The sequence below is a fragment of the Coregonus lavaretus genome, assembly GCF_964263955.1.
Source record: "Coregonus lavaretus genome assembly, chromosome: 39".
Classification (NCBI taxonomy): Eukaryota; Metazoa; Chordata; class Actinopteri; order Salmoniformes; family Salmonidae; genus Coregonus; species Coregonus lavaretus.
In genome coordinates this window covers 22,472,663-22,496,876 of record NC_140026.1, presented here as the reverse complement: position 1 = coordinate 22,496,876, position 24,214 = coordinate 22,472,663, and the positions used below count along the sequence as shown (strand labels likewise).

Below are 24,214 nucleotides of genomic sequence, written 5' to 3'. Positions count from 1 at the left end.
AGTGCAGCCCCTCACACACAAGTGTGTGGCATCAACATGGTAACATACCTGAAACCATAAGTTTGGCTTCTCATCAAATATAATAGTTACATTATTACATAGCCACTATTTCAGTTTGGGGCTAGGGGGGTGGAAGAAAGTTGATGTTGACATCGCCTCATTCTCTCAATATTTTCCCTCATTCCCAAAGCAAAATATGGATTGTGACATGCCTTTGAGGTGTGTTACTGTCAATCACTATTTCAGCTTCACCTAATTGGACAACTGCTTTGTACTTGAGAGTAGTTCACTAACTTAGGATGTGATGCGTGATCTTGTCACGACAGAGTCAGGGCAGATGGATCATAACTTTTCAAGGGTAAACAGTCTGAAATGGCACCCTATTCAGTATTTAGTGCACTACTTCTGACCAGGAGCTAAAATAGTGTAACAAAAGTGTAAACAACGGTTCCAACAATTCCAGTTTAATACATCACTACCTACGGTGGTGCTCTTATCGACAGTTCCAAAAAAATAGGTTCTCTCAAACTCTTTCGACTTATTAAGCACTATCAAACATTACAACTCTCTCTGTCATTTCAAAGAAACTAACTAATTACACCCCATCAATATTGTACACAGCTTGCCAATTACAGAGTCCTAATAGGAGTCTGAATCCCACCACTATTCTACAGTAGCTCTCTCCCTCAGTCCGTCAGTAGCAGAATAGGCCTGTCATGTCTTCCTGTGTTCGTCAAGCCTCATTAGTACAACACAAATTGAGGCAAAACTCCACAGAGAGAGAGACAGAGTACGACCGGAGAAAAAAGGCAACATCAAATTGACGGACAAGATGTTGCCCTTTCATTAGTATTCCCCATGCTCAGATATTGACTGACTCCCTCGGTCTTCCCACCCAGGCGAGTGTTGTAAGCAGTACCCAACAGTGATTGACCTGCTCCTCTCTCCAAATCGCCCTATAAGGGGAGAGCTTGGTTCAGTAGTGAAGGATACATGTTTTAGAGGATAATTGGACATTGTTCGCATTACTTTTTCATGTGTATTCCTCTCCCTCTGTGGTTGGTATGACTGGGGGTTTTGAACAGCTGTGTTTGGGTCTTCAATCATAATCTAGAGTCATTAGAATCTAAAATCCCGTGTGGTGGACAAGCAAAGGGATAAAGATGGGATTGAGATAAATTGACATTCCCATTATTGGAGAAAACGTAGTGTTGAATAACTTCCCATAATTCAATTACTCATATGGTTTCCTATACCATACGTCTTTGTCCCTTAACTCTTCTTAGTTTCCTCCACAAAAACACATATCACCCCACCACACCTATAGCAATCACACCCAAAATTCCCTCTCCTCTCACACTCCCTTTCCCTCTCTACAGCGCTACTCCCATAGAGAATGATAGAGTCCTCTAGTGGCCTAAAGGCTGTTTTAGCATGGGCAGTGCCATTGACGGCTTCCACCATTTTAATGTAGTCAACTGGGTGGGACTTCCAACTTCATTGGCTGATCCCTCCTGGTGACCCTGTTGGAGTTATGTCCAACCGGGTCATCAGGAGGGATCAGCCAATCGTGAAGAAAACGTAATACTTTCAAATTGAGATAGCCTCAATGGTGCTGTCACAGATGCCATAATGGTACAGATGATGAGGCCTCTTTCCATCTCTATGGCTAGTCCTCACAGGATGCCATACCCCAGGTCCATTTCCTCCCTCCCTGAATCCCATTTAATAGACTACATTCAGAGTGAAGCAGTCATTCCTGGTTAGCGGTTAGCGGTTAGCAGAGTGGTGTACTGTACTGTATGTCCAGTGTTTTGTTAGCTCTGCCTGGGTCTAAGCGCTGCCTGGCAGCCTGCAGGGCCAATGGTCATCACTTCCTCAGCTATCAAAGAGACAGTTACCAAACAGAGCTGCAGAAGAACAGAGGGAGGGGACTGCTACAGAGAGACAGACTTACAAATGGGATGGAGGGAAAGGAGTGATACAGATACAACGACTGCAAGGAGAGAGATGAAGCAAGAGAAAGATAGAGCAACAGAGACATTCCCCCTGCCTCACTTTTATCTTCTCTCAGGAGTGGAGATTTGGTCTTGCTTTGGACCCTGACCTTCAATATATTTTGATTTGTTCAAAATGACCATGATAATTATTCCACCAGTTCTCCTCAATAACTCAAAACACCTCAAGTACATTCAAATGCTTTTCACCTTGATGTACAATGTTTTGGCTGGAATTTACTAGAATGTAATAAATACTTGTCAGGGTTGAGTGTAGAGGTAGTGTGGAATCAGGCGCAGGACACACAGAGGTTTCGAACAGACGTCTTTAGTGAAGTCCAAAGAACAAGCCACACATGGCAACAGGCAACAGGCGAACTTTACGCAACACGGTAAAGTAAAACCAAGGCGCACAAAGTGCGGAACTCTCTCTCAAAATACAAAATACAGAGAGAACTGAAAAACGGACTAGCACACAACGTGACAACAAACAATTACACACAACACCTGACCAAACTCAGAGAACTAAATAGGACGCATAATGAACACTAATAAGGAACAGGTGTAACAAAACAGACAAAACCAATCAAACATAGAAACATCGAACGGTGGCAGCTAGTACTCCGGAGACGACGACCGCCGAAGCCTGCCCGAACAAGGAGAAGGAGCAGCCTCGGCCGAAACCATGACAATACTCTCAAGTTGAGGCTCTCCAGGTTCATTGTTTGACATGAATTGTAGATGAGTAGTTAACACGTTTCAATCTTTATCAGTGAAAAATTTGCTCATGCATATTCGAATACATTTGGACTTGGCAAGTGAGTTTTACTAGGGTACAATATTCATTATTCATTCTGAATATAATCATTCTGAATATGAAATTCAACTTGATACACACACTCTTTCTCTTACGTACACACACAATCACACTTCCACACACAAGACATTGTCAAGAACCATTTGAAACGGAAGTATAGACTTAAAGTTGAAAAGGCATTTAGTGACCAAACGAGACTACACGCAGATGAAATTACCCTGACATATTGAATGTCATGCACTTGTCTTTGTCCCACAGATAGATCCATGTTCCGTAGATCCATGTTCCACTTCTGCCGCCGCCGCGACAACCATCGCATAAACAATCTGGTTATTGGCAGCCAATCCGATTAGAACATGACCCAGTGTCACACCTCTGCTGTTTCCCTCTAAAACCCGATTGACAGCTTCTCTTAGTGGATGTTTATTTCCTTCCTCTGAAGACTACGCTTTGCCGTGATTGGCTTTTACTTTTGACTGGTACTGTACACTAGTGCTTTAAAGCTACTGTAGAGACCATGTAATGCAATCCTCCGTAAATGAATTAGTCAATAAATGTAGCCTGGACTTTGAAATACAGCTTCACTAACAGCCAATTCAATTCAGCCATCTAAGTATCTCACAATGATGGAATAAAGTACAAATGAAATGGGTATAGCGTTTCATTAGCAAATTAATTGAATGTCCTGTAATTTATTAAGGTTTATTGAATATAACAGTTAGAGAGAGAGCGAGAGAGAGAGATAATTAAATAATTGAGAGAGATGCCTTTCCTGTGTTTCCATTTGTAGCAGAAAAAATATTGTATTCACACATGCAGTTATGTAGACACCAATGTGTGAACAGGGCCCAGGCTGTTTCATTTCTAGGCATGTTGGGGATGGCTGGATTTATTTATCTTCTTCTGAAATCCAATCCTGTCACAACACAAGACGATGATTCTACCGTGAATAATGCTGTGGACTTCTCACTGTGGCCAACTATGCCCATTATTGGTAATCCATTTGACATGAAATTGCACAAGATTCACAATTCAATTCCTTATGCCTTTTTTATTACCCATTGAGGATTACTCTATGGCTAAACCTCCTCCCCATTCTCAATTGAAATTAGAGTTAATTGTAGAATCAAATGGTGGTGTTATGTGCACACAAACAGATCAAGCTCAATGTTCTCTCTCATGGAGGGCTGGGCCGACAAGTTGAAAAATATGTTGATGTGCCCTTGAGCAAGGCACTACACCATAATTGCTCCTGTAAGTTGCTCTGGATAAGAGCGTCTGCTAAATGACTACTGGATACTGCCCAACCCTAATGTGTCATTACTGAATCTAATTTGCGATATCCGTTGGGTTTGAAGGTCTTCTTTCCTGTTAGTGTTTGAAGGTCTTCTTTGTGTTGAGGTGTGTGTGTGTGTGTGTGTGTGTGTGTGTGTGTGTGTGTGTGTGTGTGTGTATGTGTGTGCCCTTGGTGTGTTGAAATGTGTATTAGGCTTGGGTGGTATACCGGGGTATTTAGACATACGGACGGTATGAATATATATTTTTAAGAGATAGCGCCCCTTGTGTACATTTCCGGTAATACCGTATACCCCGGTTTGGTACAGAAATTGTATGAAGGTATGAAAAACTGGATACCGCCCAACCCTAATGTGTATTATCGTATTGTCAGCTGCTCTCACTCACACTTTTCCCACCGACCTCAAGAAAACAAATTATACTTATCTTGCTTTCTCTCTTATTCAGCGTCTCTATTCTCTTGTTCTCTCTCTTTTCGAGTCCTTGTCCACTTTCAACTTTGCATGTCTATGTATATGTAAAAAAAAAAAAAAAAAAAAGGCTACTTCCCTTTTTTATATTCCTCCGTCTCGTTCCAATCTCTTTATAATACTGTGTGTCTGTCTGTGTGTGTCTGTCTGTCTGTGTATACCTAGGTGTGTGTGTGTGCATCTGTGTTTGTTACCTCTGCCTAAATACAGTGGGGAAAAAAGTATTTAGTCAGCCACCAATTGTGCAAGTTCTCCCACTTAAAAAGATGAGAGAGGCCTGTAATTTTCATCATAGGTACACATCAACTATGACAGACAAATTGAGGAAAAAAAATCCAGAAAATCACATTGTAGGATTTTTAATGAATTTATTTGCAAATTATGGTGGAAAATAAGTATTTGGTCACCTACAAACAAGCAAGATTTCTGGCTCTCACAGACCTGTAACTTCTTCTTTAAGAGGCTCCTCTGTCCTCCACTCGTTACCTGTATTAATGGCACCTGTTTGAACTTGTTATCAGTATAAAAGACACCTGTCCACAACCTCAAACAGTCACACTCCAAACTCCACTATGGCCAAGACCAAAGAGCTATCAAAGGACACCAGAAACAAAATTGTAGACCTGCACCAGGCTGGGAAGACTGAATCTGCAATAGGTAAGCAGCTTGGTTTGAAGAAATCAACTGTGGGAGCAATTATTAGGAAATGGAAGACATACAAGACCACTGATAATCTCCCTCGATCTGGGGCTCCACGCAAGATCTCACCCCGTGGGGTCAAAATGATCACAAGAACGGTGAGCAAAAATCCCAGAACCACACGGGGGGACCTAGTGAATGACCTGCATTGAGCTGGGACCAAAGTAACAAAGCCTACCATCAGTAACACACTACGCCGCCAGGGACTCAAATCCTGCAGTGCAGACGTGTCCCCCTGCTTAAGCCAGTACATGTCCAGGCCCGTCTGAAGTTTGCTAGAGTGCATTTGGATGATCCAGAAGAGGATTGGGAGAATGTCATATGGTCAGATGAAACCAAAACAGAACTTTTTGGAAAAAACTCAACTCGTCGTGTTTGGAGGACAAAGAATGCTGAGTTGCATCCAAAGAACACCATACCTACTGTGAAGCATGGGGGTGGAAACATCATGCTTTGGGGCTGTTTTTCTGCAAAGGGACCAGGACGACTGATCCGTGTAAAGGAAAGAATGAATGGGGCCATGTATCGTGAGATTTTGAGTGAAAACCTCCTTCCATCAGCAAGGGCATTGAAGATGAAACGTGGCTGGGTCTTTCAGCATGACAATGATCCCAAACACACCACCCGGGCAACGAAGGAGTGGCTTCGTAAGAATCATTTCAAGGTCCTGGAGTGGCCCAGCCAGTCTCCAGATCTCAACCCCATAGAAATTCTTTGGAGGGAGTTGAAAGTCTGTGTTGCCCAGCGACAGCCCCAAAACATCACTGCTCTAGAGGAGATCTGCATGGAGGAATGGGCCAAATTACCAGCAACAGTGTGTGAAAACCTTGTGAAGACTTACAGAAAACGTTTGACCTGTGTCATTGCCAACAAAGGGTATATAACAAAGTATTGAGAAACTTTTGTTATTGACCAAATACTTATTTTCCACCATAATTTGCAAATAAATTCATTAAAAATCCTACAATGTGATTTTTTTTTCTCATTATGTCTGTCATAGTTGACGTGTACCTATGATGAAAATTACAGGCCTCTCTCATCATTTTAAGTGGGAGAACTTGCACAATTGGTGGCTGACTAAATACTTTTTTTCCCCACTGTAAGTGCACGTCTCTTTTCCCAACTGTGCTATTGTGCGTGCTCATCCCAACCCATTCATTCGTGTTTGTCTCGTTAGCTCCCAGCAATCCCTTTCCTCTCCTCTCCACACATGTTTCCAGGGTGAGAGAGGTTGACAGCTAAGCAGAGCTTAAAAATAGATGGAGCAAGAGCAAGGGATGAAAAGTAAATTGACAGGAGGCTGGGTCAGCACTCGTCAGTAGAGCAAGGGAGCCGGTATAAGGAAGGGTCAGCGAAGGGATGAAAGTTCAACTCCACTCACTTTGCTTCAGATGGAACTGTTGTCTCACAACAGCTGACATACAGTCGTGGTCAAAAGTTTTGAGAATGACACAAATACCAAGTTTCACATAGTCTGCTGCCTCAGTTTTGATGATGGCAATTTGCATATACTCCAGAATGTCATGAAGAGTGATCAGATGAATTGCAATTAATTGCAAAGTCCCTCTTTGCCATGAAAATGAACTTAATCCCCCCAAAAAACATTTTCACTGCATTTCAGCCCTGCCACAAAAGGACCAGCTGTCCTCATGTCAGTGATTCTCTTGTTAACACAGGTGAGAGTGTTGACGAGGACAAGGCTGGAGATCACTCTGTCATGCTGATTGAGTTAGAATAACAGAATGGAAGCGTTAAAAGGAGGGTGGTGCTTGAAATCATTATTCTTCCTCTGTTAACCATGGCTACATGCAAGGAAACACGTGCCGTCATCATTGCTTTGTACAAAAAGGGCTTCACAGGCAAGGATAATGCTGCTAGTAAGATTGCACCTAAATCAACCATTTATCGGATCATCAAGAACATCAAGGAGAGAGGTTCAATTGTTGTTAAGAAGGCGTCAGGGCGCCCAAGAAAGTCCAGCAAGCGCCAGGACCGTCTCCTAAAGTTGATTCAGCTGCGGGATTGGGGCACCACCAGTGCAGAGCTTGCTCAGGAATGGCAGCAGGCAGCTGTGAGTGCATCTGCACGCACAGTGGGGCAAATACTTTTGGAGGATGGCCTGGTGTCAAGAAGGGCAGCAAAGAATCCACTTCTCCAGGAAAAACATCAGGGACAGACTGATATTCTGCAAAAGGTACAGGGATTGGACAGCTGAGGACTGGGGTAAAGTCATTTTCTCTGATGAATCCCCTTTCCGATTGTTTTGGGCATCCGGAGCGCTACCATCAGTCCTGTGTCATGCCAAAAGTAAAGCATCCTGAGACCATTAATGTGTGGGGTTGCTTCTCAGCCAAGGGAGTGGGCTCACTCACATTTTTGCCTAAGAACACAGCCATGAATAAAGAATGGTACCAACACATCCTCCGAGAGCAACTTCTCCCAACCATCCAAGAACAGTTTGGTGACGACCAATGCCTTTTCCAGCATGATGGAGCACCTTGCCATAAGGCAAAAGTGATAACTAAGTGGCTCGGGGAACAAAACATCGAAATTTTGGGTCCATGGCCAGGAAACTCCCCAGACCTTAATCCCATTGAGAACTTGTGGTCGATCCTCAAGAGGCGGGTGGACAAACAAAAACCCACAAATTCTGACAAACTCCAAGCATTGATTATGCAAGAATGGGCTGCCATCAGTCAGGATGTGGCCCAGAAGTTAATTGACAGCATGCCAGGGCGGATTGCAGAGATCTTGAAAAAGAAGGGTCAACACTGTAAATATTGACTTTGCATAGACTTAATGTAATGTGCTGCTTGCAACAATTTAATTAAGCTTTTTTGCCAACGTTTACTGACACCGGCCATATTCAATGGGTGTTGAGCTTTCGTAAATTTATCAGTTATTCTGCGCTCTGGCACACTCAGATGAGAGTGCTCTGAAATCGGAGTAGATAGCCAGAGCGAATTTACCAGCTATGTCTATCAACAGTTGTCGCATTGACATCATGAACATTCTATTGAAATGGTTACTTGCATAGTGGAGTCTTTTGTTTAGACATGTAGCTAGCTAGCTAGCTAAACAATGAACCATAATCCCAACTCATGACGTTACTACCCTGCATGAATCTGGTTAGCTAGCTAACATTAGGCTATAACTAGCAAAGAAAATGGCTCTGAGATACGAATAATATTACTACACAGATCATACACATAACGTTAGCTAGCGAGCCAGCCAGCTAACGTTAGCTAGCTAGCTAACAGTACACTTTTTGACAAAATTAGAAACGTGTAATATCTGAAAATGTAGCTAGCTAGACTTTCTTATCCATATACATGGATGGGCGCTGCTCCCTCACTGTCACGGATGCCATGGTTGCCCTTATTTTGAAGATGTAATCCGGAGACAGATGTTTTCTCCATCTCCTTAGCTGTCATACTCTAATTCCACTGATTTCAAAACTCAATCTCTCAGCATGTCCAGTCCACTCATTATCTCTGCCAATCATGGCTAGCAGGAAGGTTGCTGTCTTTTTCTGTGGCTAAACCAACTAGGCTCGTAATATAACAATTTTATTCGTATTTACAAATGGCATACAAGTTTGTTATTAAGCCACATTAAATTTAACATGTTCCAGAAGGCATTTCTGCCAAAAAATGCATTTCGATGTAAAAAGAACGTTTACGTTGAAATGGCTCTCCTTTGAAGTAGTGACGCACGACATACGCCTCATTAGGAATATGCTAATTACATCCGTTTTTTATTATTACTTTGTGTACACTCTCTGCGGGGTCGGCAGAAAGCAGATACAGTATTTTCAACCTAACTTCCGTTTCCCCCGAAAAACGGATGTGGGGACTCAAGCATATTTTTACGCCTACTATGTTAGGTTACTTTGTGTATAACAACATTGAAATGTCTTGTCTACTAAAACCAAATCACATATAACTTTAAAGGAACTTGCTTTTCACAAAGAAAACTAAACTAATCATACTAAATATACTAAACAACATATATTCAATGTCTGAACAGATAAAAATTAATCCAATAGAACTTTCTTATCTATCTCACAATGAAAACATTATTCCAAGTGTCACAATATTAACCTTGAAATCCTCAGCATGCTAATGAAGAAAAGAGCAAAGACTGAATATTTCCCAGATAAATTGTTTAATGTTTTCATGTAGCTTCAACATTTATGTGAGAAAAATGTGAACCAGTGGAGGCTGGTGGGAGGAGCTATAGGGGGACAGGGTCATTTTAATGGCTGGAATGGAATTAATGGTTTCCATATGTTTGATGTGTTTGATACTGTTTCATTTATGCCATTCCAGCCATTACAATGAGCCCGTCCTCCTATAGCACCTCCCTCCAGCCGCCACTGATATGAACACTATAGGGATGTTAACCTTAGGATGTTTAAAGGGGCAACTACAGAATTTACATGAGCCAAGTGATAACTGAGCAATGAGTTTTCAACCAATGGAAGTTTAAAAGAGAATGAATAACATTGAAATAACTAAAACAACAAAAACTAAATCAACTTCACAACTATTGCCGTTTTGAGTAAACTTTGGAGATGGTGGCTCTATGGAAGTCCTTCGTCCAAAACTTGTTGAAACAATGCATGCACTGAAACAATCAGAAAACAAAACAAAAACAACATTAAGATACTGAAAACAATTACTGAAAACATTTTATATTTTGGCATCTTAAAAGGTAGACTCATCAGCTAATGGGCAGGTTTGACTTTGGAAAAGCGGGGTTAGCTGGAACGAAGTTGCCTTGATGTTGCTATGCTTCTCACTTAAAATGTTCATTCTATACACTGAGTGTACAAAACATTATGAACACCTGCTCTTTCCATGACATAGACTGACCAGGTGAATCAAGGTGAAAGCTATGATCCCTTATTGATGTCACTTGTTAAATCCACTTCAATCAGTGTAGATGAAGGGGAGGAGACAGGTTAAACATGATTTTTACCCTTGAGACATGGATTGTGTATGTGTGCCATTCAGAGGGTGAATGGGTAAGACAAAATATTTAAGACAAAAGATGCCTTTGAACGGGGTATGGTAGTAGGTGCCAGGCACACCGGTTTGTGTCAAGAACTGCAACGCTGCTGGGTTTTTCACGCTCAACAGTTTCCTGTGCGCATTTTTCCTATATTGTTGCTTTACAACCCCCCACCCCCCCCCCCCCCCCCCACCCCACCCCCCCACCCCCCACTTTTTTTTTGCAATTGGTGTGAATGCACCACAAACATCTTTCCAGGGTGTTGATGCATCCTCTTCCCAATGCAGCCTATTTCAACACCACAGGTAGGGGAAGGGTATCCATGTGCAGAAGTGAGGTTTTGCTTTGATGTCAAGTCACTTCATATTGTTGCTAACGTTACCTTAGCTGATGTGCTAGCGAACATGCTACTGAACAGTGATGCTAGAATATTGACATTAAAAGACAGCAACATCTTCACCTAAAAATAAGTGTTTAAAATATTTGGCAAGTCATTAGTTAGCTAGCTTTCACATTAAATGTGCAAAAATATGATAGTAAATGTTAGCAAGCTAGTTAACTAGCTAAGCGCTAGCCACTAGCTAGCCAGTCAGTGGCGCTGACAGGTTGAAACTTTTATAGCAGAAAAATGTGTTTCACTCTATCCAATAAAGCATGACATTGCTAACCAGGCATCAATTACCTAACACATTTTAATGTTTATTAGGAAGTTTAATTAATAAGTTAGACACTGACCGGACAACATTGGTACGTAGCTAGATTGCTTCGTTTCCATTTGCAACTGATTTTTCTTCTCCCCCTGACTGGTTGTCAACAGTTACTGTCTTGGAACTAATGTGTTCACCAAAAACGACTTCTGGCAAACTTTTTGCCACTAGTGGCAATAAATATTATTGTTGCCAAAGTTTTGCCGCAAATTCACCACTAGTGGCAAACATTTGCAAACTTCTGGCAACATTTTGTGGCACACTATTTAGTTTGCAGCAAATTTGCCACAAACTACGGGAAGTTTGCAGCAACAAATTCATTTTGGTAAGGGGTACTGTTCACTAGTCTGAGCTTCCAATAGACTCTCTCTCTCTCCCCAGTGTTAGCCTCTAGCCACTAAAGTTGCTAGCCGTGGTTATTTACTATGCTGCTGATCACTAGACTCTCTCTCCGCAGTATGAGCCTCTCTCCCCAGTGTTAGCCTCTAGCCGCTAAAGTAGCTAACAGTGGTTATTTACTGTGCTGCAGAGGTCACCGGAGACATTACGAGCTTTGCCCTGCTCCCAGCAGACTTCTTTGTGTGATACACGGCCAATAAAGTGCACAGTTAGCCCCGCACTATATCCCACTGTAGGCCTATAAAGATAGCAGCGGCTGCCATGTGGTGATATTGCGTGGGCACCTAGCCATGTGTGTATGTCTTTATGTTTTTGTTTTGCCTGGGATTTTGAACAGGGGATCGCAGTGTGAGGGTATTTGATTTTCTCTAGCTCTATTTCTTTCGGTCTCCTTTCTTTATTTTTGTTAGTTCATTGTTCTTTCTTTCTTTGTACATTTTCTTCTTTCTCAAGAACGGTCTTTGACTTTCTCTCTCTCTCTCGCTCTCTCTCACTCTCTTTACACTCTCTCTCTCTACTCTCTCTCTCTCTCTCTCTCTCTCAATCCATATCTCCCTCTCTCCCTGAGTGTGTTTGCTTTCGTGTGTTCAGTATGTGTCTGTTCTGTGTGAAAGAGCGTTTTTTAAAATTATATTACCATAACATACTGAATACCATACGGATGAGCAGCCTTCACTGTCAATATCCCTGAACAAGACCTCAGAGACCAAGGCTATTGATCGAACACATTTTTCTGGCTATAACATTCTTTCCTGAGTCAGATCCATTCAGCACACTCAAGGTTCTTCATGGGCCCTGGTCCCTATACCAAGGACTAGCAGAAACACAGTAGGACCAAGACCTTGGGTTCCCATCTGTTCTGGCCTGTCTCTGTGTGAGTGTCCATGTGTGAGGTTTGGAGAGAGACCTAAAACCCTTAGAAAAAGGGCAAACCAGCCAGCTAGACAATATGGCTGCTCTTTCTTCATGGATTTTTTATTTTTTATTTATTTCACCTTTATTTAACCAGGTAGGCCAGTTAAGAACAAGTTCTCATTTACAACTGCGACCTGGCCAAGATAAAGCAAAGCAGTGCAATTAAAAACAACAACAACACAGAGTTACATATGGGATAAACAAAAACGTACAGTCACAGTAGAAAAATAGAAAATCTATATACAGTGTGTGCAAATGTAGTACGTTATGGAGGTAAGGCAATAAATAGTCCATAGTGCAAAATAATTACATTTTAGTATTAACACTGGAGTGATAGATGTGCAGAAGATGATGTGCAAATAGAGATGTGCAAATTAGCAAAATAAATAACAATATGGGGATGAGGTAGTTGGGTGGGCTAATTACAGATGGGCTGTGTACAGGTGCAGTGATCGGTAAGCTGCTCTGAGAACTGATGCTTAAAGTTAGTGAGGGAGATAAGGGGAGATAAGAGTCTCCAGCTTCAGAGATTTTTGCAGTTCGTTCCAGTCATTGTAAGTTACAGCGGAGGGTGCAGAGCTGGTGGCCGGGGTAGGGGTAGCCAAGTGGAAAGCATGGCCAGCCGTAGCAAAATGCTTGTTGAAATTCTCAATTATCGTAGATTTATCGGTGGTGACAGTGTTTCCTAGCCTCAGTGCAGTGGGCAGCTGGGAGGAGGAGCTCTTATTCTCCATGGACTTTACAGTGTCCCAAAACTTTTTGGAGTTAGTGCTAAAGGATGCAAATTTCTGTTTGAAAAAGCTAGCCTTTGCTTTCCTAACTGATTGTGTATATTGGTTCCTGACTTCCCTGAAAAGTTGCATATCGCGGGGGCTGTTCGATGCTAATGCAGTACGCCACAGGATGTTTTTGTGCTGGTCAAGGGCAGTCAAGTCTGGGGTGAACCAGGGGCTATATCTGTTCTTAGTTCAGATTGTTTTGAATGGGGCATGCTTATTTAAGATGGAGAGGAAAGCACTTTTAAAGAACAACCAGGCATCCTCTACTGACGGAATGAGGTCAATATCCATCCAGGATTCCTGGGCCAGGTCAATTAGAAAGGCCTGCTCGCTGAAGTGTTTTAGGGAGCGTTTGACAGTGATGAGGGGTGGTCGTTTGACCGCGGACCCATTTACGGACGCAGGCAATGAGGCAGTGATCGCTGAGATCCTGGTTGAAGACAGTGGAGGTGTATTTAGAGGGTAAATTAGTCAGGATGATATTTATGAGGGTGCCCATGTTTATGGATTTAGGGTTGTACCTGGTAGGTTCTTTTTTTTTGTAATTTAGCAGACCCTCTTATCCAGAGCGACTTACAGTTAGTGAATGCATACATTATTTTATTTTTCATACTGACCCCCCGTGGGAATCAAACCCACAACGCCATGCTCTACCAACTGAGCTACATCCCTGCCGGCCATTCCCTCCCCTACCCTGGACGACGCTGGGCCAATTGTGCTCCGCCCCATGGGTCTCCCGGTCGCGGCCTGCTACGACAGAGCCTGGATAATTTGATAATTTGTGTGAGATTGAGGGCATCTAGTTTAGATTGTAGGAAGGCTGGGGTGTTAAGCATATCCCAGTATAGGTAATAAAGCAGTACGAACTCTGAGGATAGATGGGGGGCAGTCAATTCACATATGGTGTCCAGGGCACAGCTGGGGGCTGAGGAGGGTCTGTAGCAAGCGGCAACAGTGAGAGACTTATTTCTGGAAAGGTGGATTTTTAGAAGTAGAAGCTCAAACTGTTTGGGCACAGATCTGGATAGTACGATAGAGCGCTGCAGGCTATCTCTAAAGTAGATTGCAATTCCGCCCCCTTTGGCAGTTCTATCTAGACAAAAATGTTGTAGTTGGGGATGGACATTTCTGCCAGGATTCAGACACTGCTAGAACATCAGGGTTAGCGGAGTGTGCTAACGCAGTGAAAACTCAAACTTAGGGAGGAGGCTTCTGATGTTAACATGCAAGAAACCAAGGCTTTTACAATTACAGAAGTCAACAAATGATAGCGCCTGGGGAGTAGGAGTTATACTGGGGGCTACAGGGCCTGGGTTAACCTCTACATCACCAGAGGAACAGAGGAGGAATAGAATAAGGATACGGCTAAAGTCTTTAAGAACTGGTCTTCTAGTGCGTTGGGTACAGAGAATAAAAGGGGCAGATTTCCGGGCGTTGTAGAATAGATTCAGGGCATTATGTACAGACAAGGATATGGAAGGATATGAGTACAGTGGAGGTAAACCTAAGCGTTGGGTAACGATGAAAGAAATACCATCACTGGAGGCACCGATTGAGCCGGTCTCCGCGTGTATAGGGGGTGGGACAAAAGAGCTATCTGAGGCAGGTTGAGCGGGACTGGGGGCTCTACAGTGAAATAGTACAATAAGAACTAACCGAAACAGCAATAGGCAAGGCATATTGACATGGGAGAGAGGCATAACGCAATCATAGATGTTATTCGAGAGAGCTAAGGCAACAGCTGGTAATGGCAACGAAAGTTTGGGCTGAGGCTAAACAGATAAACAGGATGTGGTACCGTATAAAGGAACAGTCCAGCAGGCATCAGCTGTGTAGCTGAATGATCATAAGGTCCAGTGAACAGCAATAGGTGAGTCCGGGAGCAGTTCGGTGGCTGCTACGGCACAGGCGAGCAGGAGGCACGGCTGTTGATTGCGTGTGCTAGCGGGCCGAGGCTAGCAGATGGATCCTCATGGTCGTCGCAACGGGAAGCCCGTTGAAACCACATCAGACGATTACGTCGGCAGACCAGTCGTGATGGATCGGCAGGGCTCAGTGTCAACACTAGGAGGTCCCGTCCGGTTGACAGAGAGGTAGATAGCCAGGAGATGGGCCTGGCTCAAGGCTAACTGGTGCTTGCTTCGGAACAGTGGTGATTAGCCAACAACAACAAAAGCCATTCGGTTGCAGCTAGCTAGTTGCGATGATCCGGTGTTAAGGGCCAGTGATTCCGGCAGAAAATCCGATATGCTCTGGGTCGATAGCGCGCTGTGCAGACTGTGCAGTGTCAGAATGCTGAATGTGGATGTGGTGCAGGAATCAGGCGCAGGACACAGAAGCTTCGTCCAACAGACTTTAGTAGACGACAACGAAATACAAACGGGCCTCAAAAGAGCCGTAAACACCAAAAATAAAATAAGCGCGCACACAAGTGCGAAAACTCTCCAAAAAATGGAGCAAAAACAATCACAGCACCTGCTGACAGGCGGAACAATTACACACAACACCCAACTAACAAAACGAGAACTTATAGGATACATAATTAACACTAAACGGAAACAGGTGTAAAAATAAGACAAAACCAAACAAACATCGAAAACATACAACGGTGGCAGCTAGTACTCCGGGGACGACGACCGCCGAAGCCTGCCCGAGCAAGGAGGAGGAGCAGCCTCGGCCGAAACCGTGACAGTACCCCCCCCTTGACGCGCGACTCCGGCCTCGGGGACGACCAGGAGGACGCGGAGCAGGGCGCGTGGAATGACCACGGTGGAACTCAGTCAGGAGAGACGGGTCTAAGATGTCCCTCCTCGGCACCCAGCACCGTTCCTCCGGGCCGTACCCCTCCCACTCCACGAGATATTGGAGACCCCCCATCCGACGTCTCGAATCCAAGATGGACCGAACTGTGTACGCCGGAGCCCCCTCGATGTCCAGTGGGGGCGGAGGAGTCTCTCCTATCTCACAGTCCTGGAGTGGACCAGCTACCACCGGCCTGAGAAGAGACACATGGAACGAGGGGTTAACGTGATAATCAATAGGCAGTTGTAACCCGTAACACACCTCGTTCAACCTCCTCAGGACTTTAAAAGGCCCCACAAACCGCCGACCCAGCTTCCGGCAGGGCAGGCGGAGGGGTAGGTTTCTGGTCGAGAGCCAGACTCGATCTCCAGGTGCGTACACCGGCCCCTCACTGCGGTGGAGATCGGCACTCGCCTTTTGTCGACGGATGGCCCGCTGCAGATGGACGTGTGCAGCGTTCCACGTCTCCTCCGAGCGCCGCACCCACTCATCCACCGCAGGGGCCTCGAATCTGGCTCTGATGCCATGGTGCCAGAACCGGCTGGTACCCTAACACACATTGGAAAGGGGTTAGGTTGGTGGAGGAGTGGCGGAGAGAGTTCTGTGCCATCGCTGCCCAGGGAATATACCTCGCCCACTCCGCCGGCCGGCCCTGGCAATACGACCTCAGAAACCTACCCACATCCTGGTTCACTCGTTCTACCTGCCCATTGCTCTCCGGGTGGTACCCCGAGGTAAGGCTCACCGAGACCCCCAAGCGCTCCATGAACGCTCTCCAGACTCGGGAGGTGAACTGGGGACCTCGATCAGACACTATATCCTCGGTTACCCCGTAATGCCGGAAGACGTGGGTGAATAGTGCCTCAGCGGTCTGTAGGGCAGTAGGAAGACCCGGCATTGGGAGGAGACGACAGGCCTTAGAGAACCGATCCACAACGACCAGGATGGTGGTATTCCCCTGAGAGGGGGGAAGGTCTGTAACAAAATCCACCGAGAGGTGAGACCAGGGTCGTTGTGGAACGGGCAGGGGTTGTAACTTCCCCCTGGGCAGGTGTCTGGGCGCCTTACACTGGGCGCACACCGAGCAGGAGGAGACATAAACCCTCACATCCCTGGCTAACGTTGGCCACCAGTACTTAGCGCTAAGGCAGTGCACTGTCCGGCCAATACCTTAGAGGAGGGTGTCGTGTGAGCCCAATAAATAAGTCGATCCCGAACCTCGAGCGGAACGTACGTCCGACCCACAGGACACTGTGGAGGGCTAGGGTCGGTACGCAACGCCCGCTCGATTTCAGCATCGACCTCCCACACTACCGGTGCCACCAGACAAGACTCCGGTAGTATGGGAGTTCGCTCAACAGACCTCTCCTCTGTGTCATACCGCCGGGACAGGGCGTCTGCCTTACCGTTCTGGGACCCAGGGATGTACGTGATTTTAAATACGAACCGGGCTAGAAACATGTTCCACCGAGCCTGGCGAGGGTTCAGTCTCCTAGCTGCCCGGATGTACTCCAGGTTACGGTGGTCAGTCAAAATGAGGAAAGGGTGTTAAGCCCCCTCAAGCCAATGCCTTCACACCTTTAGGGCCTGTACCACGGCTAACAGCTCCCTGTCCCCTACGTCAAAATTTCGCTCCGCCGGGCTGAGCTTTTTGGAGTCAAAAGCACAGGGGCGGAGTTTAGGTGGCGTGCCGGACCGTTGCGATAGCATGGCCCCTATACCGGCCTCAGGTGCGTCCACCTCTACCTGAAATGGTAAAGCGGGATCCGGATGCGCCAGCACCGGAGCCGAAGTAAACAGGCCCTTCAGTCTCCCAAAAGCCCTGTCCGCCTCAGCTGACCACTGCAAGCGCACCGGACCCCCCTTCAGAAGAGACGTTATGGGAGCTGCCACCTGTCCAAAACCCCGGATAAACCTCCGGTAGTAATTCGCAAAACCCAAGAACTGCTGCACCTCTTTAACCGTGGTTGGGGTTTGCCAATTACGCACGGCTGACACACGGTAAACCTCCATCTTCACCCCTGACGCGGACAACTGAGATAGACTCCTGGAAAAACAGACATTTCTCTGCCTTGACATACAGGTCGTGCTCCAACAGCCTCCTCAACACTCGGCGCACCAGCGCTACATACTCGGCTCGGGTAGACGAGTACACTAGAATGTCGTCAATGTACACGACCACACCTTGCCCCTGCATGTCCCGGAAGATCTCATCCACAAAGGATTGGAAGACTGAAGGAGCATTCATCAACCCGTATGGCATGACGAGATACTCGTAATGACCCGAGGTGGTACTAAATGCTGTCTTCCATTCATCGCCCTCCCTAATGCGCACAAAGTTGTAGGCGCTCCTGAGATCCAGTTTTGTGAAGAAACGCGCTCCGTGTAATGATTCCGTCATAGTCGCAATCAGAGGGAGTGGATAACTGTATTTCACAGTGATCTGATTGAGACTACGGTAATCAATACACGGGCGCAATCCTCCATCCTTTTTCTTCACAAAAAAGAAGCTCGAGGACGCAGGGGAAGTGGAGGGCCGTATGTATCCTTGTCTCAGAGACTCGGCTATGTATGTCTCCATAGCCCCCTTCTCCTCTTGAGGATACACATGGTTCCGCGGAAGCGCTGCTCCTGCCTGGAGGTCTATCGCACAATCCCCCTGTCTATGAGGTGGCAATCGCGTCGCCCTCGCCTTGCTAAACACGAGTGCTACCTCCTCATACTCTGGGGGAATGTGCATTGCGGGCACTTGGTTCGGACTCTCCACCGAGGTCGCCCCCACGGAAACACCCAGACATCGCCCCACACACTGGGCAGACCACTCCTTAAGAGCCCTCTGTTGCCACGAAATAGAGGGATTATGGGTAATCAACCAGGGAAGCCCCAGCACCACTGGATACGCAGGAGAGTCGATCAGATATAACTGAATAGTTTCCTCATGACCCCCCTGCGTACTCATCCTAAGTGGCGCTGTGACCTCCCTAATCAACCCCGATCCCAACGGGCGGCTATCTAGTGCATGTACAGGGAAGGGAGCATTGACAGGAAGGAGGGGAATCCCTAACTTTACACAAAAATTCCGATCAACAAAATTCCCAGCTGCGCCTGAATCTACTAGCGCCTTATGCTGGGAATGAGGTGCAACATGTGGAAAACGGACAGGTATACATAGGTGCACAACAGAGAGCTCTGGGTAAGTGGGGCGCCTACTCACCTGGAAGGACTCCCCAGTGCGTGGCCTGTTGTCTCGTCCCCCTGGAGACCCTCCCCAGCACCTAGTCGCAGTGTGCCCTCCACGGCCACAGTTGGTGCAGGGGACGGCCCCCCTCGGGCTCCTTCTCCTCCTCTCTCTAGCGCCAGCACCCCCGAGCTCCATAGGGCTCGGCTCGGAGGTGCTGGAGGGTGGAATGGACGGCCCCCACTCCGGACGTCCGCGGGTGACCAGCAGGGTATCGAGACGGATGGACATGTCCACCAACTGGTCGAACGAGAGGTTGGTGTCCCTGCAGGCCAGCTCTCGGCGGACGTCCTCCCGCAGACTGCATCGATAGTGGTCGATGAGGGCCCGCTCATTCCACCCTGCATCCGCCGCTAGAGTCCGGAATTCCAAGGCGAACTCCTGGGCGCTCCTCTTCCCCTGTCGGTGGTAGAATAGACGCTCCCCCGCCGCATTCCCCTCAGGTGGATGGTCGAACACGGCCCTGAAGCGGCGGGAGAACTCCGCGTAGGTGATAGTGGCGGCGTCTATCCCCCTCCATTTGGCGTTGGCCCACTCCAACGCTTTGCCGGTGAGACAGGAGATGAGGGCGGAAACGCTCTCGTGTCCCGAGGGCGCCGGGTGTACGGTGGCCAGGTAGAGTTCCACCTGCAGGAGGAACCCCTGACACCCGGCAGCGGTGCCATCATACGCCCTCGGGAGCGAGAGCCGAATCCCACTGGGTTCCGGAGCTTGGATGGGCGGACTGGCCGATGGTGGTGGTGAGGTAGGTGGAGGTGTGGGTACCCCTCTGTTCTCCCATCGGTGCAGAGTATTTATCACGTCCTGCAGGGCGGTCCCGATTTGATGGATCCTGTCGTCCTGCCCGCGGACGCGCTCCTCCAACGACTCGGGCGCTGCTGCTGCTCCTGCTGATTCCATAGTAGGTGTGTAATTCTGTCAGAATGCTGAATGTGGATGTGGTGCAGGAATCAGGCGCAGGACACAGAAGCTTCGTCCAACAGACTTTAGTAGACGACAACGAAATACAAACGGGCCTCAAAAGAGCCCGGAGGCGAGCGATTACGCACACCGTGCTTAAACACCAAAAATAAAATAAGCGCGCACACAAGTGCGAAAACTCTCCAAACAATGGAGCAAAACAATCACAGCACCTGCTGACAGGCGGAACAATTACACACAACACCCAACTAACAAAACGAGAACTTATAGGACACATAATTAACACTAAACGGAAACAGGTGTACAAATAAGACAAAACCAAACAAACATCGAAAACATACAACGGTGGCAGCTAGTACTCCGGGGACGACGACCGCCAAAGCCTGCCCGAGCAAGGAGGAGGAGCAGCCTCGGCCGAAACCGTGACATGCAGACTGGCCAATAATTGTCCAGGCTAGAGCTGGCTGGTAGGTAGTGTAGGCCACGGACAATGGTGAAGACCGCTAACAGTGGCTAATACCATGTAGCTAGTTAGCTGGCTAGCTGGCTAGTTTCAGCCGGAGGTTCTAGATAAAAAGGTATAAAGAAATAATAGAATCCGTTCCACATTGGGTGAGGCGGGTTGCAGGAAAGTATATTTAGTTAAAGGATGGAAAGTGAGATTGAGAAATACTGTATATACGGAAAAGACAAAAAAACTAAAAAAAACTGGCTATTTACACGAGGACACTACAGAATACACAACCGCACTGCTACGCCATCTTGGATTAGTAATGGATACAGTGGACCTGGAGTATGTTGTATACCCTTCTGCACACACACAAACACACACAGGCACACACACTCACACACAAACCTACCAACCACTTAACACCTGCCAATTGGCAAAGAACTGCTCCCGTTCCCTAATTGTGAATTTGACCCCGGCAGCACATCAATATTTCTGATGAAAAGAGACTGAGACTGAGAAACAGCTGAGAGACTGAGAAACAGCTTCCATCTCCAGGCCATCAGACTGTTAAACAGTCACCACTAGCCCGCCGCCGCTCAGTAACCTGCCCTGAACCTTAATCACTGTTCTAGCCGGCTACCACCCAGTACTCTCCCAAACTGATTCTGAGTGTGATAGCCAAATAATTCACAAGCAATGAGAGGAGCAATGGTGACAATAAAAGCAAAGCAGCTTTTCCTCGGTATTGAATGATGTCTATAAACGCCCTCATGACTCTATTTAAAATGAACATGTACGTCTTTCCGCATCCACAGAACAAGTTTACAGGTGCATTTGAAAATGAGAAGTTGAACGATGTTTTCTTGTCTGTTCTTTACAAGGAAGACTATGAAACTGCCCCGAGCTCTTTACACAGACACATGTTAATGTTACCTCTTAACAGCTAGCGGGTTTATATTATGTGTTGCTCTGTGGAATATAAGTGTGCAGATTGCTCTTATTAATTGCTGTCTTCATCTCTCTCTCTCTCTCTTTCAGTATGCCATCAGTCTTTGTATTAGTGTCGGGTTAGGGGTGAACGGGTTTGTTCCACTGAAGTCTTGATTCGATCTGTGAACTAAAATATATATTCTCTCTCTCTCTCTCTCTCTTCTCTCTCGGTCTCCCCACAGGTGACTCATCGCAGGGCGGTAAGTGGACTATCTATCTCTCTTCACCTTCTCTCTTGCTCAGTGCTTGACTTGGACTGAAATAGATGCCAGTACTCATTTTTGGGTGCAGGTACAGTTTATATTTCGGTGCAGGAGCTCCACAATACTTGGGAGCTAATATTCTATAAGAGGTGCAGGAGTTCAAGCAGTATAAAAAAGTGCTGGTATTCAGCTCCAGTGAGATCCTGCCCAAGCCAAGCCCTGCTCCTGCTCTGACACATGTACTGATGTTTAATGTCTGTGGCTGAGTATCAGACAATGATGTGGGATCTGATGATTATATGGCATGATTCAGTTGAACACATACACACACACACACACACACAGGTGCACGCAAACACATCCCTTCCCACTGTAAGGGATGACCAAGCAGGGTAGGGTGCAAATATTAGCGGTTTTATTTTCCCAAACTTAAAGTTGTTTACAAAGTAAGGGAAGTCAAAAACCATAGTGCATAAAAAGAGCACTTAAAAGTCTGTAAATTAATGAAAGTTAAACTGTTCTAATGCCTCAAACATAGATCAACGTTTAACTGAGGTCTACATCAGTGGAGGCTGGTGGGAGGAGCTATAGGAGGACAGGCTCATTGTAATAGCTGAAATGGAATAAATGGAACTGAGTCAAACATATTTGATGTATTCCATTCCAGCCATTACAATGAGCCCGTCCTCCTATAGCGCCTCCCACCAGTCTCCACTGGTCTACATAGCAGAACAGGCGCAACTCCAAGGTTTAACTGAAGCCATAAGGTTAGCACACATAATATAAAGGGAATGGCCAGATCCAAATATCTGAGGCAGGTAGGCTACAAAGATACTGTACACAAAAATGATCAAGGATTTTTTCCTAACATTTTAAGCAGAAACATGATTAAGCATAAGTATTATCATTAACATGATTAGTTTTAAATATATGCATTGTACATAGTACAGTGGGGGAAAAAAGTATTTAGTCAGCCACCAATTGTGCAAGTTCTCCCACTTAAAAAGATGAGAGAGGCCTGTAATTTTCATCATAGGTACACGTCAACTATGACAGACAAATTGAGAAAAAAAATCCAGAAAATCACATTGTAGGATTTTTAATGAATTTATTTGCAAATTATGGTGGAAAATAAGTATTTGGTCACCTACAAACAAGCAAGATTTCTGGCTCTCACAGACCTGTAACTTATTTTTTAAGAGGCTCCTCTGTCCTCCACTCGTTACCTGTATTAATGGCACCTGTTTGAACTTGTTATCAGTATAAAAGACACCTGTCCACAACCTCAAACAAACAGTCACACTCCAAACTCCACTATGGCCAAGAACAAAGAGCTGTCAAAGGACACCAGAAACAAAATTGTAGACCTGCACCAGGCTGGGAAGACTGAATCTGCAATAGGTAAGCAGCTTGGTTTGAAGAAATCAACTGTGGGAGCAATTATTAGGAAATGGAAGACATACAAGACCACTGATAATCTCCCTCGATCTGGGGCTCCACGCAAGATCTCACCCCGTGGGGTCAAAATGATCACAAGAACGGTGAGCAAAAATCCCAGAACCACACGGGGGGACCTAGTGAATGACCTGCAGAGAGCTGGGACCAAAGTAACAAAGCCTACCATCAGTAACACACTACGCCGCCAGGGACTCAAATCCTGCAGTGCCAGACGTGTCCCCCTGCTTAAGCCAGTACATGTCCAGGCCCGTCTGAAGTTTGCTAGAGTGCATTTGGATGATCCAGAAGAGGATTGGAAGAATGTCATATGGTCAGATGAAACCAAAATATAACTTTTTGGTAAAAACTCAACTCGTTGTGATTGGAGGATAAAGAATGCTGAGTTGCATCCAAAGAACACCATACCTACTGTGAAGCATGGGGGTGGAAACATCATGCTTTGGGGCTGTTTTTCTGCAAAGGGACCAGGACGACTGATCCGTGTAAAGGAAAGAAAGAATGGGGCCATGTATCGTGAGATTTTGAGTAAAAACCTCCTTCCATCAGCAAGGGCATTGAAGATGAAACGTGGCTGGGTCTTTCAGCATGACAATGATCCCAAACACACCGCCCGGGCAACGAAGGAGTGGCTTCGTAAGAAGCATTTCAAGGTCCTGGAGTGGCCTAGCCAGTCTCCAGATCTCAACCCCATAGAAAATCTTTGGAGGGAGTTGAAAATCCGTGTTGCCCAGCGACAGCCCCAAAACATCACTGCTCTAGAGGAGATCTGCATGGAGGAATGGGCCAAAATACCAGCAACAGTGTGTGAAAACCTTGTGAAGACTTACAGAAAACGTTTGACCTGTGTCATTGCCAACAAAGGGTATATAACAAAGTATTGAGAAACTTTTGTTATTGACCAAATACTTATTTTCCACCATAATTTGTAAATAAATTCATAAAAAATACTACAATGTGATTTTCTGGAGAAAAAAAATCTCATTTTGTCTGTCATAGTTGATGTGTACCTATGATGAAAATTACAGGCCTCTCTCATCTTTTTAAGTGGGAGAACTT

The 24,214-nt window shown here is 45.8% G+C and overlaps 1 protein-coding gene across 5 annotated transcripts in view; it reads left to right on the top strand.

Moving 5' to 3' along the window:
• The window catches only part of nrxn2b (neurexin 2b), an 863,757-nt gene that overhangs the window by 199,377 nt on the left and 640,166 nt on the right, over nucleotides 1-24,214 (top strand). For all 5 annotated transcript variants that reach the window (XM_084156410.1, XM_084156411.1, XM_084156413.1 and 2 more), the window contains exon 5: nucleotides 21,680-21,697. In XM_084156410.1, the coding sequence (XP_084012536.1) occupies nucleotides 21,680-21,697 (18 nt within the window). The remainder of the gene's footprint in view (nucleotides 1-21,679; nucleotides 21,698-24,214) is intronic.